Here is a 14999-nt window from a genome sequence, read left to right as displayed (position 1 = left end):
TCAATGTTGGAGGAGAAGAAAAAGCCCAAGTCTCATACGCTAATCGCACCCGCACCCGCACCCGAGATGGTAAAATTAATGTCTTAAGTTTTCCGTAGGCGCTCGAGGTCAAAGGTCCTCATGATAACGAAATCAGCTTGGCCGAATGAATGTCATTATTCTCTTGTAGTTGTGTTTTTTATTTATTTTTTTTTCTTTCTCCATTCTCTTGATTTTTTCGGTGGCGCGACAAAATGGCAGATTCAGACGGCTGGTCAGGACGTATGACCAGCCGATTTTTATTTTTCTTTTCATTACTGGGGTTTAATATAGTGAGCTCTGATCGTTGCAGATTTGGTTGAAGAATCGAAAGATATATTTAACCGCAAATCGATGAAGAATGAGGATGAAGTATACCGGTCCTCATTATTTAAAAGGAGGCAGATCAATTTCGAAAAAGTAGCTCTACTTTGCACTAATTTTCAATATTTCTAGCTTTTGAATTTTACAAGTGAATTGGAATTGGAAAAATTGGCGGATCCTGCGCAGAATGACATGATGATAAAGTAACGAGCTACAATACCACACCATTTCACCAGCAGTAGTATTGATCCAATTAGAATCAAGTAGAACCCGCGCCAACAGACCATCCCAGAGACCTTTCAAGTTCCAATAAAAAAAATTCATTCTTAAATCATTCTCAAGAAATAAAAAGGAGGAGAAAAAACCTTCTTCCTTCAATTAAAAGGTCATTGACATTAATTCTATATGCGTTAATTTAGTCGATAGAATTGGTCAAACAAATATACCGCGGCTGTTGCGCAGAATCGAGTGGCTTGCAAGTATCAGGTGTTGAGTAAAACTCACGACTAAATATATACATCGAGGCACGCGGTCTCTCAATCCATTTGGATTTTTAGTGTAAATCTCAAAGCCTACACTGACAAAACATCATTTCGACTATTCAATCATAAATCCATTCATTTCATTTCATTTAAATCGTAAATTTTTCTCTTAACTCCGCTAAATCAACCAATACCACATACTGTCAATTAATTCTACTAAAAATTGAGTAAATTTTATTTATATAATGAAGAAATGTGTAAAGTGCTCTGCCAAGTGATTTGATCTATCAATAACGCACCAGTGTCTCTAGTTAATTTTTTTTTAATTATCGATCGGTCGGTTATTAAATGTTCAGGTGAGAGTTTATTTGCGTTTGCATGGCGCTTGAATCATCAGTAGCAGGGCCATAATTTTTAGCGGAAGACACAATATTTCGCAACGTAGAACTTTCTGAATATGATGTAACTATATCGTAACTATACCATTCATTCAGTCAATCAATTCTGTTAATACTATATCGTTAAGTAGAAAATAATTCCCTTCAATGAATTACCCTCTACTCGAATATACGCGGAAAAATGTCAATTTTAACTCTTTTTCAATTGGTGTTTTATTTTTATTGAAATGTCCTTGACTGAATTATCATGTCTTCTCGATTGACGTGTCTTGCCGGACCACAGAAAGACATCAATCCATTTGTTTGAAATTCTACGCACGTAAATATTCCTGTAAGACAGACATAATATAACGCCCGTGAATATGTCACACATGATATCGGATTACTCGAGGACATATCCCCGATGTCATGTTACTCAGTACATTTTTACCGATTAATATTGACCGTCTTGCTCCATGTTTTACAATGTTTTAGAGTAAAAAATGGATCTAAAAAATTCGGAGAATTTCTCGTCGAGTACGTCACCGCTCACCCAGCGATTGTTCATCAAACAAGATCCACAGGTAGTGGGGATTTTATTAAGTTGATTAATTCGTAGCATGATGTGCTTTTATGAATCCATTGAGCTCAATTGGACGAGGCATTTTAACTGGGGAATTAATTGAATTTCAACTGGCGCGAAGAAATTATAGATATTAAGAGGAGGCGACAATATTGTGAATTGAATATTGTAATGGCGAGAATTTTAATAATTTTTCGGCAAATTCTTATGTTGATATTATTTTGACAATTTTCAAAAAATTTCCTTGATCTTTGTTTAATAATCAGGATGAAGAGGCATCAGATTGTCCACTCCTCACCCCAAGTCCACCACTCGGTAACACACCAGATCCTCTTGAAACTCCAACAATGTTTAATCCACTCGAGGAGACCCCCTTAGAAATTACACCCACACCCACCCTGGATAATTTAAACTCTGAAGATGGTCTCAAGGCATTCATCGACATTGTCAACAGCAACAACAAAAAGCACATGGTTGAAGGTAGTGTAATCAATCAATAGACAATTATTCACAATAATTCGGTGGATTTGTCGAATCAATGACACCACTCCCCACCCCCAATCATGATGATTTCTGATGGAGTGAATTTTATTGGATCGTTTCAAAGTATTTATGGTCACTTGAATTATTCGATTGAGCTTGTGTGTCGCTAAATTATTGAGGACAACGATACACTGGCATTCGGAATCATTCAGTCTAGTGACTACAGCTGTGACATACCTATCAATGTATAAATTTTTCACTCATTAATTTTCATGATGGATTCCTCTTGTTTTCAAGAAGAGCCTAGTTCACGAGACCCCATGGTGGAGTCGAGCAGTAGCGAGGAAAGCAGTAGTATTACCAAGGAACCAGTTTGCACCCAATTGTTAACGCAATTGAATACTGCCTATCAACATTTAGCTCCAGATGCACAAGCCATTGTGAGTATAAAAGATAATGATGCTTGTGCTTTAATGAGTTTTGAGTTTGGGAGGAAGAGGAATGGTGAGAAAGCACTGCCAAATGTGTTACGCAGTAATTTACGTAGACCTAGATAGCGGTCATTGCCAAGAGCCTTATTATATTTATAGAGATGTACATTGTTCAAGTGTACTACATAATTTATTTGCAGTTCTATAACCAAGAGACCAGTGGTAAACCACCACTCGTTGGAATTCAACTGGTTGTGCCAAAACCACCTAAGGATTACAGTTTTACAAGATGGAATTGGCCAAGAATACGTCAGGCGTGCTTTTGGTTGATGGTCTGTGTATTGACGTTGAGCACGGGACTTGTCATCAGAGGAATTGTTTCAATGCCCAAAAAGTAAATTTGTTAATTATTTATTTTTACATTACTCCGAATGATTAGTGTCGTCAACTAAGCTTCAATGTCATGGAATTTTCATGGATTAATTATTTTCCAGGTGCGCACCGCCCACCGAATGGTGGCAAGGCAAACTTTTCTACGAGATATTCCCGGGTTCATTTCAAGATACCTCTCGAAATGGTGTCGGTGATATACGAGGTATCACAATGCGCATGGATTATCTTAAAAATTTGGGTGTTAAAGCAATTCGCTTGAACTCTATATTCTCTTCATCTGGATATCCAGAGCACTATCCAAGCATAACGAGTCTCACACGAATCGACCACAACTTGGGATCGGTAGAGGATTTTCAGGAACTAGTTGATACTCTTCATAGAAATGGAATGAGTTTGATTCTGGATTTTCCTCTCCATCCTTTCGTCGATGAATTGAGAGGAGGATTGATGAAAAGGACAGAACCCAAGTCACAAGGGGCGGAGATGAAAGAGGGAAGACGCCGTAGGCATATCGATATTAAACATGCAATACCACAATCTCCAATTCACAACACAACGGACCAAATTCAGACACCATTGACACTATCTTTAAGGGAAAACATGACTAGGGATGAGCCAAAATCCGAGCGATACGTGGCATCCAACTCTGTAGATCCTAATCAAGCTGAGCACGAAGTAACAAAGGCACTCAAGTACTGGTTACGAAAAAGGGTTGATGGATTTTATCTGAAGGGACTGGAACACTACGTTAATGACATTCACTTCGTTCACCTCCTCGAGGACTGGAGGGATATCCTGGGATATCAGAAAATTTTAATTTGCAATTGGAAGACCCTTGAGTCTGCTAAATCGGAGGTGGTGAGAAAGAGTATCGTCGACTCGATGAATTTATTGGACGTGACGCTGAAGTTGTCAAATGGTACGAGGGATATCAAGAGGCAGGTAGAACTTATTACCAAGAGTGAGCTGTTGAGGGAGCCCAGCCTCGATCATCCTTGGATACACTGGTCTATTGGCAGTATCGAGACTGATAGGATTACTTCAAGTTTATCGGTTAAAAATGCAACCGCTGCGGCCATGCTCCTGGGGATGATGCTACCTGGGACGCCTAGCATTTTTTATGGGGATGAGCTAGGCATGAGGGATTGCAGTTGTGAAGATCATCGTGACCTACAACATTTGCACAATGTTCCCCCGATGCCCTGGGAAGCAGTTAAGGATTCAATGGAGAGATTTTCATCGTCAAGCGTGATGCCTTGGCTACCAGTTTCACCCCCAGCCACCCCCACCAGCATGAACAGTGCAATTGTTTCAATGTCCCATTTGCGACAGATCACTACACCTATATTTGTTGACAGTGCCCTCAAGCACGATCATATCAGTCTCAATTGTGACATCAGGTAATTCATTCAATAGTACTCCGCTTAATTGTTATTATTATTGATTATTGCGATATGAATTAAAAAATTTTGTGGATTACAGATATGCTAACGATGAACTCATTGTAATTGAGAGATGGTATCCACGCCAGAATACTTATGTTCTCGTCGCCAATCTGGGAAATGTGACGCAATTGAGAGATTTGTCTTCGCTTTATTACGATGGGCGAGTTGTCAGTGGTCCCCTTAACAAATTAAATCAGAGTATTTACTTTAGGGAATTCGTCATTGCACCTGGTGAAGCATTTTTAATAAAACTCGAAAAATGACCCATTATTTATATATAAATAGAAAATGTAAGAGGGTAATTTGAAATGTAAGGAGTTGTGGGCAAATTTATGCATTCCTCGGAGTTTTTCCAAAGGCCGTTTTTGTTTTTAATGAGTCGTTATCAAGTAATTGCCCTTTGGAATGCTGATTTTGCTGATGTGACCGCACTATTTGTTACGATTGCACATTTTCATAATTTGCTCAATATTTTCGTAATAATCTGATGATCAGTACTGCTCGAGCCAGTGAAACAAATATGATATTTCAATAATTATTACGTGTCAGTGCTCAATCAAAGGGACATTGATTTTTATTTTAATATTTACGTGACATGTTTTTTTTTTTACTCATGATGAAAATTTTGAAATTTAAACGATCAATAAATTAATCAATATCTTGATACTGATCAGACTTGGTGTTCGATAAAATATCTGTATTTCTGATGAATCATTAACTTTTAATAATTTATTATTGCGAAATAAATTGAACTTGTTGGTAAAAAAATGTATACTATATATTTTTTTTAATGAAAAAATATTTTTAACATTGAAAAATGATAATATTAATGGAAGAAATGTTTCTCGCAAGTGGTCGTGATGGGTTGAATTAGTATATAAATTGAATAGAGGAGAAGAGAAAAATGTGTTCCCTCGAGCCGCACCGCGGAGCCACTTTCCGAGTTTATCAATAACTCTAATAGCTCTGAGGAAGGTCCCTGGATCCCTGGCAGAGAGTGTCGTAGCATAGATGCTGCTAGCCTCCGCCGTCATCTCGATTTCGGATGGGATGTGCGTGTGTGTGGGGGTTGTGTGTTTCCACACCACTTCCTTCCGGCGCACTGATCTTTGAGATGGGCGAGAGTGTATTGGTCAAAGTAAAGTAATGTGCGTATCGGTCGACATGTGTCATCAATCCGATAACTCAACAGGGCCTCTTACGAGGAAACTTTTTATCATTTTTTTTTTTTTTTACTATTTCATTTCTGCTAATTTCAGGCTATAAATAGATAATTATTATAAGTAAAGCAGTTTATCCCGCTGCCAATCAATAATAATAATAATAACAATAATAATAATAATAATTATTTATAATAAAAATGAAAGAAAATTTATAATACCAAAGTTCGTAGCATCGAGAGATAGGCCATAGCAGTTTTCATGATCTGGAAAATATAGAGAAGACATTGGATTAAAAGGTATAATAATTTTTTTGTAAAGAGAGATACATACTCCTGTGAATCCTGCCATTGAGAATGTGTAAAATCCACCAGCTCTCAACTGCAGCGGTTTTTCCGTTCCGATCAAACACAGCGTCAATGACTTTCGGCAATTGAACGATAAGTCAGCCCAGTTGCACTCGTAATATGCTTCATGCACATTCATACTCTCAATAATAATATTATCAATGATATTATCAGGCATATATAAATAAAAGATTGTGGGACTTATTTCGATGAGATACCTCGGTAATTAAGTATTCTCCAGCAAAACAATATCCGTATATTAGAAGTAGCATTGTAAAAACATACATAACGAATGTCATAAAAGTCGTGGTGTCAGCAAGATCTGCATTCTGCAATGAAGAGAGGATAATATTATTAAGATATTTAGTTGCTTTATTGATGAAAAATCTTCACCACGAGTACATTATAGGATGCCAATCCCAGGCAGACTGTAGTTGTCACTAGTTCTTCGAGAAGGATAATCCAAAAACTCTTATCGATGAGTTTGGCAAATCTAAGAAGAACATAATATAATATTGCCTTGTACTGTAAAAAGGCGGATAATTTTTACCTAACTATTTGGAGATAACGTTGAACTGAATTAATAAGTTGATGATCGACACTTGTGGAATTATCAGGCTGAATTCTTCTTATTCTTCTTGCTAGGATAGCCAAGTGTCCACAGGCATTGAGCACTAGAGTTATGAGGAAGCATACCGCTGCAGTGTGAAACGTATGTATGTAAATCATGGGCGATTGATAGAGATAAATAAGAATGTACGTTGTCATATCCGTCAATTGGAAAGTCAGATGAGATCGATAGGGCAATAGCATAGGTACTGTTTCATTGGCCAATGCTGATTTATCATCATAAGTAATAATGTACAATCATGAATTACTCCAGTCATTAAAATTACTCATCGCTCTACATTACCAGCTTTAAATCGAGTTTCCATAGGCTTCAGATGGTACAATATTGCTGAAATGAATGCAAATGTTACCGCCCACTTAAAGAACTTTTTAGCAATGGCGTTATAAATAAGATAAATTTTCTTCTCTTTGGATTGTAAAAATTTATCCTCCATTAGTCCATCCCTTGCCATCATTACAGCTTCTCGGAGACTATCAGAATACTTCATCACAACCATTTTCACTATTATCATACTCTCCAAAGCTGTCTCCGAAACATTGGCAACGACCTCCTCAAGATCTCCAAACACCAGCACTAAGTCTACAAAACCCATTGACAGATGAAATGCGAAATACACCAACCAAGTGTGAAAAAAATAAATCGTTGGTTCTAATGGCCATAATCCAATTATTATGAAGACCATTCGATTCCACGCAAATAATTGTTTCGCTTCTCTCAGTTGACTTTCATCTTCCTGGAAGGGCCATTGCCACCGAGACATATGCAATATTAGAAAATGGAAAATGGTAAAAGAGAAATAGCCATTTGAGTTGGATGCTTAGCTTTTGACTGAATTCACTCATACTACCATTATATTTGCCATCCGAGCCAGGGTTTATGGTATGTACCAGAAATTATGAAAGACTAAACTAGAGGATCAAGGTATGAGCTTGATCTGCTAGTCTTAAAAATTCATGAGTGAGCTTCAGTCATACCATAATACTACCATAATACTAATTGTCTAGAATTATGAAAATCTCCTCGCCCTAATGGACATAATCGATTCTTGTAAATCGCTGGTGTTTCAGTTGAGGGATCACGCAAGTCTTCCCCCACTTGGTTTTCAACGAATTCATACATTTGTTCATCTTATCTTGATATATAATGAGAGTGTTGGGACCATTTTCCAGTGAGAACCATCTATGCATTTGTATGCGCATCCACTTGTTATCCACTTGTTAATTGGTGTCGTATACCATGGCAAAACCATTGTGAAAATTACTATTGTGTTTATATAGAAAATAATTGTGAAAATAATAGTGAATCAAAAATTAATTTAAACATGAAAATTGTAGATTCATTGTGAAACTTTCCTCAGCATAGAGACGTATCCCATTGCAGTCTTGAGAATCTAACAACAGGCAATTATTAAAGATCATTTAAAATTTATCCACTTTATCATTGTTATTATTATTTAATAGTTGAGAAATTAAGCGGTCGCAATAAATACAACAACTCCAAGTTGAATTATTACAATATTTTCGCTCGATTATTTCATGACCCTTTATTTCCCAATTTGATTTTTACCAAAGGCGGCGTTGAACTACTACTCAACTTACATCTGTAAAACCCGTTAATGAGAAGACAAAAAATTTTCCAGCTGTCATGCGAAGTGGTTCCTGCGAGGAAAGCATGCAAATCATGACAGCCTTTTTGAAATTGGCTGATGATTCATACCACATACATTCATAATAAGCTGCATGGACTTTGCTGCTCTAAGTAATGATGTTATCATATAATTATTGCATTGATCAATGAATAAATATTTGAATTGAGAATAAATAAAAACCTCGGAAATGAGAGATTCGCCTACGATGCAGTAGCCATAAATTAGAAGAAGAGTTGCTGTTCCGGCAATACCGAAGACAGGTGCCGTTGAACTTTCCGATACTCCATGCCCCTTAACAATACTTACTGATTATTCACAGACTGACAAATTAACCACTATGGAAAAATACTCACGATTATTATAACGTATGATGTTAGCCCCAAGAGAACAGTCATGACAATGAGATCGAGTAGTAGAATAAAATGGAAACTATCATCGAAGCTTTTTGCCATCCTGTTAATAAACCAAATCACTAACTCAGCTATTTTGTCTAGCAATTTTTAAAATAAACGATGATCACCAACCAAATTGATTTACTATGACGGTCAACGAGAGATTTGAAAATGGCGTGACTAGTATCGTGGTCAGTGACATGTACAATATTCCTTATTCTGTGCTCCACTATTGATAATTGTCCGCATATATGAAGTTGAACGGTAATAAGTACGCATATCCAGCCATTATGACAGGCCAATAGATATATCATGGGGGACAAATAGGCGTATGTCATCCAATACATGCGTGTGTCAAGAATGGTGTACGGCAATGTGATGCGAAAAGGAAGTATCATGGAATCATTAGTGCCAAAATCTGCAAGAGAAAAAAAAAAAGAGAATAGATTGGATTTAATGGATTGCTCTCAAGTACTCACTGCCCACAAGAAGAGACGTTACCAAAGGTCTCAGATAATATACGCATGCTGCAGTCATGACATAGGGAACCGAAAATTTATAATACAATTTAGACAAGGAATTGTACTTTAAATACAACTTCTTCTCCTCATGATTCTCATAAAGATGCTCAGCTAATTGATCTTTTGTTGCATTTATCAAGGTTCGTAGCATCGCACTATGCCGGAAAACAATCAGCTTAGCAAATACCATCGTTTGCATACTCACTTCAACAACACTAAACACCGTGGCGTTGAAATTACCGAAAGCCGTAAAAAGTTCGCGGTACTCCATTATCAAATGCAATGTAAGATATATCGTCCAAATACTGGCACGAATGTATGTCCTCTCCAGTGGCCAGAGCCCTCCAATCGTACAAAATCCTTTCAGCCATGATATTAAATTTCCAGCAGCCATGAAATCCTCATCTATCACTTTCTTTTTTTTTATATCCGTTATTTTTCGAGACATTCCGAAATTAATGATCGATTGAACTTTTTGAGTTTTGACATCGAGCACCTATTATCCCACCCAAGTGTCGAGCAATCACAGCAAATCATGCAAACAGCAAGTCTCCAACAAATCTCAATATCGATTGCATTGCCATTGCGCCTCACACCTTGGTCTTATATTTTTCATTATTCATAACTCATAAAACATGTAGGTAATAGCACTATTATGCAAAATTAGGCGAAAATTTGGAATAATGGGATGTGAGGATTCATGCAGAATTCGGTGAGTCGTCAAGAGATCGTAGGCGTCAGAAGCATGCTATTTTCCCTCAATTTTTTGGTTTATTGTTATGCCGGGAATCAAGGGGTTCTTGTTTTTTGTTTTTTTTTCAAATCATGCTAAACCTTAAAAGATGTGATGAAGTATCGATTGATAAATCATTGACCGAATTATTTAATTGATTGTTTGTTCAGGCAATATCGGACAATGTCTTTGGAATATTGTGAAATTGAGGGAAATGAGAGGATAGATGAGGATTTTAGAAGGATCGGAACTCTACTGATCTGGCAGAAATATTTTTTGACAATCGGGGGATTATGGCCAATGGAGAGAACATACATTCGATGTAGTATTTGGACAGTGTATCTAGCATTGCATTTAGTGATGGAATATATTGAACTTTTTACGTCATACGGGAATTTCAATTATGCGGTGATAAGTGTGCTTGAATCAACAATGCAATCCATGGTATTTATTAAACTCATTGCCTTCCGATATAGCAAGACATTATATAGGTTGCTAGAAGCGATGAGAGAAGAGTTTTCCGGTGATATGTGTGATAATCGTGAGGAAAAAAAATTGTATTTGAAATTTCACCAGTTGTCGAGATGGTATTATAAGTTATCAGTGCCGTACATTATGTGCGGAGCTACTTTGTACGTTGGAAGGCCCATGATTACATCTTTTTTCAGTGGAAGTGAGTGATTAACATTATAATGACTCATCAACGATTTTATCTAGATATCATACATAATGGTTATTTAACAGGCTTTGGGGACAACAGTTCCACTATGGTTTTTCCCTTTCAAATTAAATTGCCATTCGCAGTACTTGATATGCAAACATATATGATAACATACGCTTACTTGATACCAATGGTTTATTTATTGGCATGTCAAAATGCCTGGATCTGTCTTCTCATTACTATACAACTCCACATCTGCGGCCAATTATCTGTTGTGGAGTATAGATTGAGAAATCTGGCGGATGAGAACCATTTCTCTCGCAATAGCCATACAATTTTCAAATCATCGGTCGACCTGCATTCCAGAGCCATTTGGTATATGAAAAGTTTACATTAAAAAGTTTACAATAATAATAATTATTATATAAAATTATGGTATATTATTGGCAGGATGTCCAAATCATTCGACAACAATTTTCATTTGGTTCTGCTAGTCGATCTCGTCGTCATGACCCTTATGTTGGGATTAATTTCATACATTATAGTAATTGTAAGTATAACTTATTGTATATTATTGCCTTATTATATTCATATGAGTATCATAGTGTCATACATATGAGTCACTTAAAGGCAGACGCTTTGGAAGACAGCAGCACTGGTCCGGTATTCATTTTTTGTGGATTTGCAACACTCGCTCTAATATATGGTTATTGCATCGTAGGAGAGGCTCTTTCAGTCGAGGTTTGCATTTGTCACTTGCTTCGGATGCATTTTAAAAATCTCACTATTGTTTTATATAGAGCAGTAAAATTCATACAGCCTATTCGGAATGTATGTGGCATGAATCATCAGGAAATTTTAGAAAGGCAGTAATGATTGGTTTGCTCGGCTCTCAAGAACCACTTCGTATGACAGCTGGAAAATTTTTTATCTTCTCATTATCTGGTTTTACTAATGTAATTTGATAATATTTTGAACTCTCGGTAGTTGCAAAGTAACGGCGTTCATTATCCCTGAAATTATTTAATTTTTCATTTGACGTATGTAAAATTGCAACTACCCATACTCATGGTTCGTTTTTCCGTGTCGAATACCATGAAAAAAATGCTTACCCATTACGAATGAAAAATTATCAATTGTTAACAGGTTCTGAAAACTGCAGCGGGCTATCTCTCCATGCTCAGGAAAGTAACAGAGTGAATTCAATATGAAACATTTACTTGCCAATTTTATGCCCAAGATATTCATTTCACTGATAACATACTCACCCTAATTATCTCCCAACACTTAAAATTTTAAATGATACTGCATTTCCAATAAAACATTAAAGTTTTATTTATTATTTTGTATAAAATATTTACGTATGTATTATCCACAAGCTGTAGAAACTTTCTTCGTCAATCGATACCGGTGAGAGAGAGAGAAGCGCTCAAAGTTTCCAAGTAAAGAATATTGCATGGATTTTTTTTCTTGACAAAAGTGGATAATTACGTAATTGTTCTAGATCAGACAATGTGTAATTTTCTATGTAAGCTCGACCACATGAGAATAATGAAGATAAACGCTGCAATTATCCTATACAATAGCTCAAAAAAAAGCTCACAAAAATAGTCATCAGAGTGTAGTATGGATTGGTCAAATTGTGAGTGGACGATTGAAATATTCACGAACCAAGGCGAAAAGAGATATCGAGTTGTTGAAACTATTAAGTCAGTCCAACACGAATCGTTCATCAGATCAATTATGATAGAGCGATCCCTAAATGTCAATGTAAGTATAGCATTGAGAAAATTGTGCATGAAGCCTTGTTCTTTTTCAATGCAATTTTTAGGAAGAATTCTTGGATAGTGCTCAGGATGTCATCAACATTTTATATCCAATTTTAAAATTCGGGGGCTTGTGGCCTTTGGATCCACCAGGTTTTCGCTATCTTTTTTTTCTTGTACCTTACATTATAACCGTAAGCTCCACATGTCGTTCAATTTAATTTAATCTTTTTGGTAATTTTAATGTAATATCGGTGAGGGTTATGAATGAGTGAAAAATTTATTTGGGGACATATGAGTCAGAATAGTAATGATTAATGAATGATATTTTGATAGAAATTGTTCGGATTTATCGACCTCATAAATGTCTTCGGGAACCTCGAGCTAACCATTGAAAATATCGCTGAAGAGACACTCGTAATTGTCACAGTTTCACGAATTTTTTGGGTGAGATTTTCACCGTTACTGCCAAGTCTCATTAATACCGTGAGTGACGGAATGCGAGCGGAAAACTTTGACTCAGATGAAGAAAGACAACTTTATCTCGAATACAATGTAACGACGAAAATGGTTGTTAAATTTGTCATTGCAATGGGGATGGCCGGTACAATAGCCTATCATGTGAGGCCACTAATTTTTCGAATGATAGCAAGTCAGTTGATAATCTCATCACTATAGAATTATAGTATTTTAGATAATTTTGTGTGTATTATCCGATTGGTTGGTTGGAGTAGGTTTTCAGGGTGAAACCAACATATCCTACGTATTACCATACAGAGCTCATCTCTTCTTTGATTATCAACATCTAGGATTTTATTCTCTAGTCTATTTATTACAGTCAATTACTATATTTATACACTTTTTCGTTACCGCCACTATTGGATTACTATTCATGCTCTGTTTTCACTGCTGCGGAGAGCTTTCTGCTCTACAACATAAAATAAAAACTATTGATTTTGATGAGCAATTGATGACCCATAATTTGCCCAGACCAGACCATGTATTCAAGGATTTTCTCCAACGACACATGAAGATAATTGAGTAAATATTTTTTTATTTCTCTCCATCTCTCCCCTATTAATTACATAATAATTATAACAATCACGATATTATCGATATGCTTACAGAATAGCTAAAAATATAGACAAAGCTTCTCAAGTTGTGTTGTTAGAGGAACTAGCAACAATGACCATTATTTTGGCTTTATCTTCCTATTGCGCCATGTTGGTAGGTAATTTGACATTTTAATTATAATAAAGTTTTATCTCTGTTTATATACATGACGAATTGTTTATTCCAGAATGTGACAAATGCCGAAGTTTTCCTATCCTTTTCCATGTGGTGTACATCAACGTTAAGTATCATCTATGCATACTGCTATATTGGAGAAGCTCTGATGACTGAGGTTTTTTTTTTTTTTTTTTTTTTCCAATATTAATCAGAGATAGGGCATTTGAAATATTGGATATTGAAAAATCTATTTGCAGAGCTTCAATGTTCAGCAAGCTTATTATGCATCAAGATGGTATGATTTCTCCCAGGAGTATAAGAGATCATTGGCGATATGTATGATCGGCTCCAGTAGACCATTAATATTGTCGGGGGGTGGTTTCTATACATATTCAAAATTTAGTTTCACGGCTGTAAGTGCATCTCATCAATTAATTAACTATCATATTCTTTTTAAATCGATGACTCTTTAAAATTTTTTCACCTCCAGATATTGAAATCGGCAGCGGCCTATCTATCAATGCTCCGCAATCTAGCAGAGCCGTAGTAAAGCTGTATGGCATGCATATTTAGATGCATACCCAAAAATTAGACTGAATATGTTAGAATTAATTTTTATAGGCAATTTCTAAGCTATTTATCATATAAAGGCAATGAAAAAATAAAATTAATAATCACAAAAAATGTTGCACGGCCAATGTTGTAGATCCAAATAAATATCCGCCAAAGCGAATAATCAAATCAGTACATTCAATATAAACAGTTATTTTCTTAGTAAAAAATTGGGGGAACTCCCCTCGCCAGCCTTTATAATCCTCATGCTGAATATTCAATAACAATACCACACAAATAGCAGATATTATAGAGGAAATCAGCAGCGCTTATGGTAAAGGTTCAACAGCGAAATTTCCTGGTGGCGGTCAAAGAGGATTGACTGAAGTAGAGGCTCAGTTCTGGGGGTTTGAGTAACCCCAGCGGCATCGTACTACTGCACCCCAAGAGACGGAGGGCTCCACACGCAATGCTGGGGTGTTTTTTTTTATTAATCAAGTTTTTATTGCAATGCTGGGGTGTCCACCAATTCGACGGGGTGAATTTTATTTTCTGCGGTATGAATGCTTGTTGCTTTTTATTTGTCTAACTGAAATTTAGCCGACTGTAGCACGTACGGAAGGGGGAAACCACATCTTGTGGAATTTCAATGGAAAAAATTATTCAATCTATTGAATATATACCACTAATGAATTTATAATTTTAAATGAGCGCGTTGTCCTAGTGGTAACGTGCTCGATCGGCACGCCGGCGGCCCGGGTTCAATCCCGGCATCATTCATTTTTTTTTTTATTTAAATAATTCCAATTTTTTTTTTTTGTT

General features: G+C 36.3%; 4 protein-coding genes across 12 annotated transcripts; 3 read left to right on the top strand and 1 right to left on the bottom strand.

Moving 5' to 3' along the window:
- Positions 1-48: 48 nt before the first annotated feature.
- On the top strand, positions 49-5287 carry LOC105270516 (neutral and basic amino acid transport protein rBAT). 6 transcript variants are annotated; one of them, XM_011311518.1, is made up of 7 exons: positions 49-69; positions 1697-1785; positions 2051-2264; positions 2565-2707; positions 2899-3092; positions 3193-4491; positions 4574-5287. In XM_011311518.1, exons 2-7 carry the CDS (start codon positions 1705-1707, stop codon positions 4797-4799), a joined length of 2157 nt encoding a protein of 718 aa, XP_011309820.1. In that variant the 5' UTR covers positions 49-69; positions 1697-1704; the 3' UTR covers positions 4800-5287. The 6 variants fall into 6 exon arrangements, with proteins under 6 accessions (XP_011309820.1, XP_011309818.1, XP_011309822.1 ...); XM_011311516.1 differs by lacking the exon at positions 49-69 and adding an exon at positions 612-727; XM_011311520.1 differs by lacking the exon at positions 49-69 and adding an exon at positions 769-1180 and having other exon boundaries at positions 2568-2707.
- Positions 5288-5294: 7 nt separating this feature from the next.
- Positions 5295-9778, bottom strand: LOC105270562 (uncharacterized). Its single transcript, XM_011311590.1, has 13 exons — positions 9476-9778; positions 9194-9390; positions 8847-9132; positions 8676-8775; positions 8503-8613; positions 8284-8428; positions 6957-7490; positions 6594-6879; positions 6437-6536; positions 6262-6372; positions 6030-6185; positions 5918-5962; positions 5295-5643 (listed from the first exon to the last, which is right to left on the bottom strand). The coding sequence occupies exons 1-13, from the start codon at positions 9604-9606 to the stop codon at positions 5554-5556; spliced, it is 2292 nt and encodes a 763-aa protein (XP_011309892.1). The 5' UTR covers positions 9607-9778; the 3' UTR covers positions 5295-5553.
- Positions 9779-9974: 196 nt separating this feature from the next.
- LOC105270514 (odorant receptor 47a-like) lies at positions 9975-11732 on the top strand. 2 transcript variants are annotated; one of them, XM_011311512.1, is made up of 5 exons: positions 9975-10641; positions 10713-11004; positions 11080-11179; positions 11260-11370; positions 11492-11732. In XM_011311512.1, exons 1-5 carry the CDS (start codon positions 10152-10154, stop codon positions 11582-11584), a joined length of 1086 nt encoding a protein of 361 aa, XP_011309814.1. In that variant the 5' UTR covers positions 9975-10151; the 3' UTR covers positions 11585-11732. The 2 variants fall into 2 exon arrangements, with proteins under 2 accessions (XP_011309814.1, XP_011309813.1); XM_011311511.1 differs by having other exon boundaries at positions 11430-11732.
- A 112-nt stretch (positions 11733-11844) lies between these two features.
- On the top strand, positions 11845-14297 carry LOC105270515 (odorant receptor 13a). Of its 3 annotated transcripts, none has more exons than XR_892559.1 (9): positions 11845-12071; positions 12134-12399; positions 12461-12589; positions 12732-13047; positions 13130-13436; positions 13523-13622; positions 13696-13748; positions 13883-14038; positions 14116-14297. XR_892559.1 is itself a non-coding variant. In XM_011311514.1 (9 exons), the coding sequence occupies exons 2-9, from the start codon at positions 12256-12258 to the stop codon at positions 14170-14172; spliced, it is 1314 nt and encodes a 437-aa protein (XP_011309816.1). In that variant the 5' UTR covers positions 11845-12039; positions 12134-12255; the 3' UTR covers positions 14173-14297. The 3 variants fall into 3 exon arrangements, 2 of the variants coding, with proteins under 2 accessions (XP_011309816.1, XP_011309815.1); XM_011311514.1 differs by having other exon boundaries at positions 11845-12039; positions 13696-13800; XM_011311513.1 differs by having other exon boundaries at positions 13696-13800.
- The last annotated feature ends 702 nt before the right edge of the window (positions 14298-14999 follow it).

The sequence above is a fragment of the Fopius arisanus genome, unplaced genomic scaffold (assembly GCF_000806365.1).
Source record: "Fopius arisanus strain USDA-PBARC FA_bdor unplaced genomic scaffold, ASM80636v1 scaffold00090, whole genome shotgun sequence".
NCBI classification, from domain to species: domain Eukaryota; kingdom Metazoa; phylum Arthropoda; class Insecta; order Hymenoptera; family Braconidae; genus Fopius; species Fopius arisanus.
Note: the sequence above shows the minus strand (reverse complement) of the source record. Positions and strands in the feature narration are given on the sequence as shown.

Coding starts and splice junctions, on each gene's coding strand:
- LOC105270562 (XM_011311590.1), bottom strand. CDS start 9,606: ATGGCTGAAAGGATTTTGTACGATTGGAGGGCTCTGGCCACTGGAGAG. Junction 7,491..8,283: donor TTTTGTCTTCTCATTAACGG/GTTTTACAGATG, acceptor TCAAAAGCTAAG/CATCCAACTCAAATGGCTAT. Junction 5,644..5,917: donor TCTCGATGCTACGAACTTTG/GTATTATAAATT, acceptor CCCATCTCAAAG/ATCAGTGCGCCGGAAGGAAG.
- LOC105270516 (XM_011311518.1), top strand. CDS start 1,705: ATGGATCTAAAAAATTCGGAGAATTTCTCGTCGAGTACGTCACCGCTC. Junction 2,265..2,564: donor CAAAAAGCACATGGTTGAAG/GTAGTGTAATCA, acceptor CTTGTTTTCAAG/AAGAGCCTAGTTCACGAGAC. Junction 2,708..2,898: donor CTCCAGATGCACAAGCCATT/GTGAGTATAAAA, acceptor ATTTATTTGCAG/TTCTATAACCAAGAGACCAG.
- LOC105270515 (XM_011311514.1), top strand. CDS start 12,256: ATGGATTGGTCAAATTGTGAGTGGACGATTGAAATATTCACGAACCAA. Junction 13,437..13,522: donor CGACACATGAAGATAATTGA/GTAAATATTTTT, acceptor ATATGCTTACAG/AATAGCTAAAAATATAGACA. Junction 14,039..14,115: donor CAAAATTTAGTTTCACGGCT/GTAAGTGCATCT, acceptor TTTCACCTCCAG/ATATTGAAATCGGCAGCGGC.
- LOC105270514 (XM_011311511.1), top strand. CDS start 10,152: ATGTCTTTGGAATATTGTGAAATTGAGGGAAATGAGAGGATAGATGAG. Junction 11,005..11,079: donor CTGCATTCCAGAGCCATTTG/GTATATGAAAAG, acceptor TATTATTGGCAG/GATGTCCAAATCATTCGACA. Junction 11,180..11,259: donor TTTCATACATTATAGTAATT/GTAAGTATAACT, acceptor AGTCACTTAAAG/GCAGACGCTTTGGAAGACAG.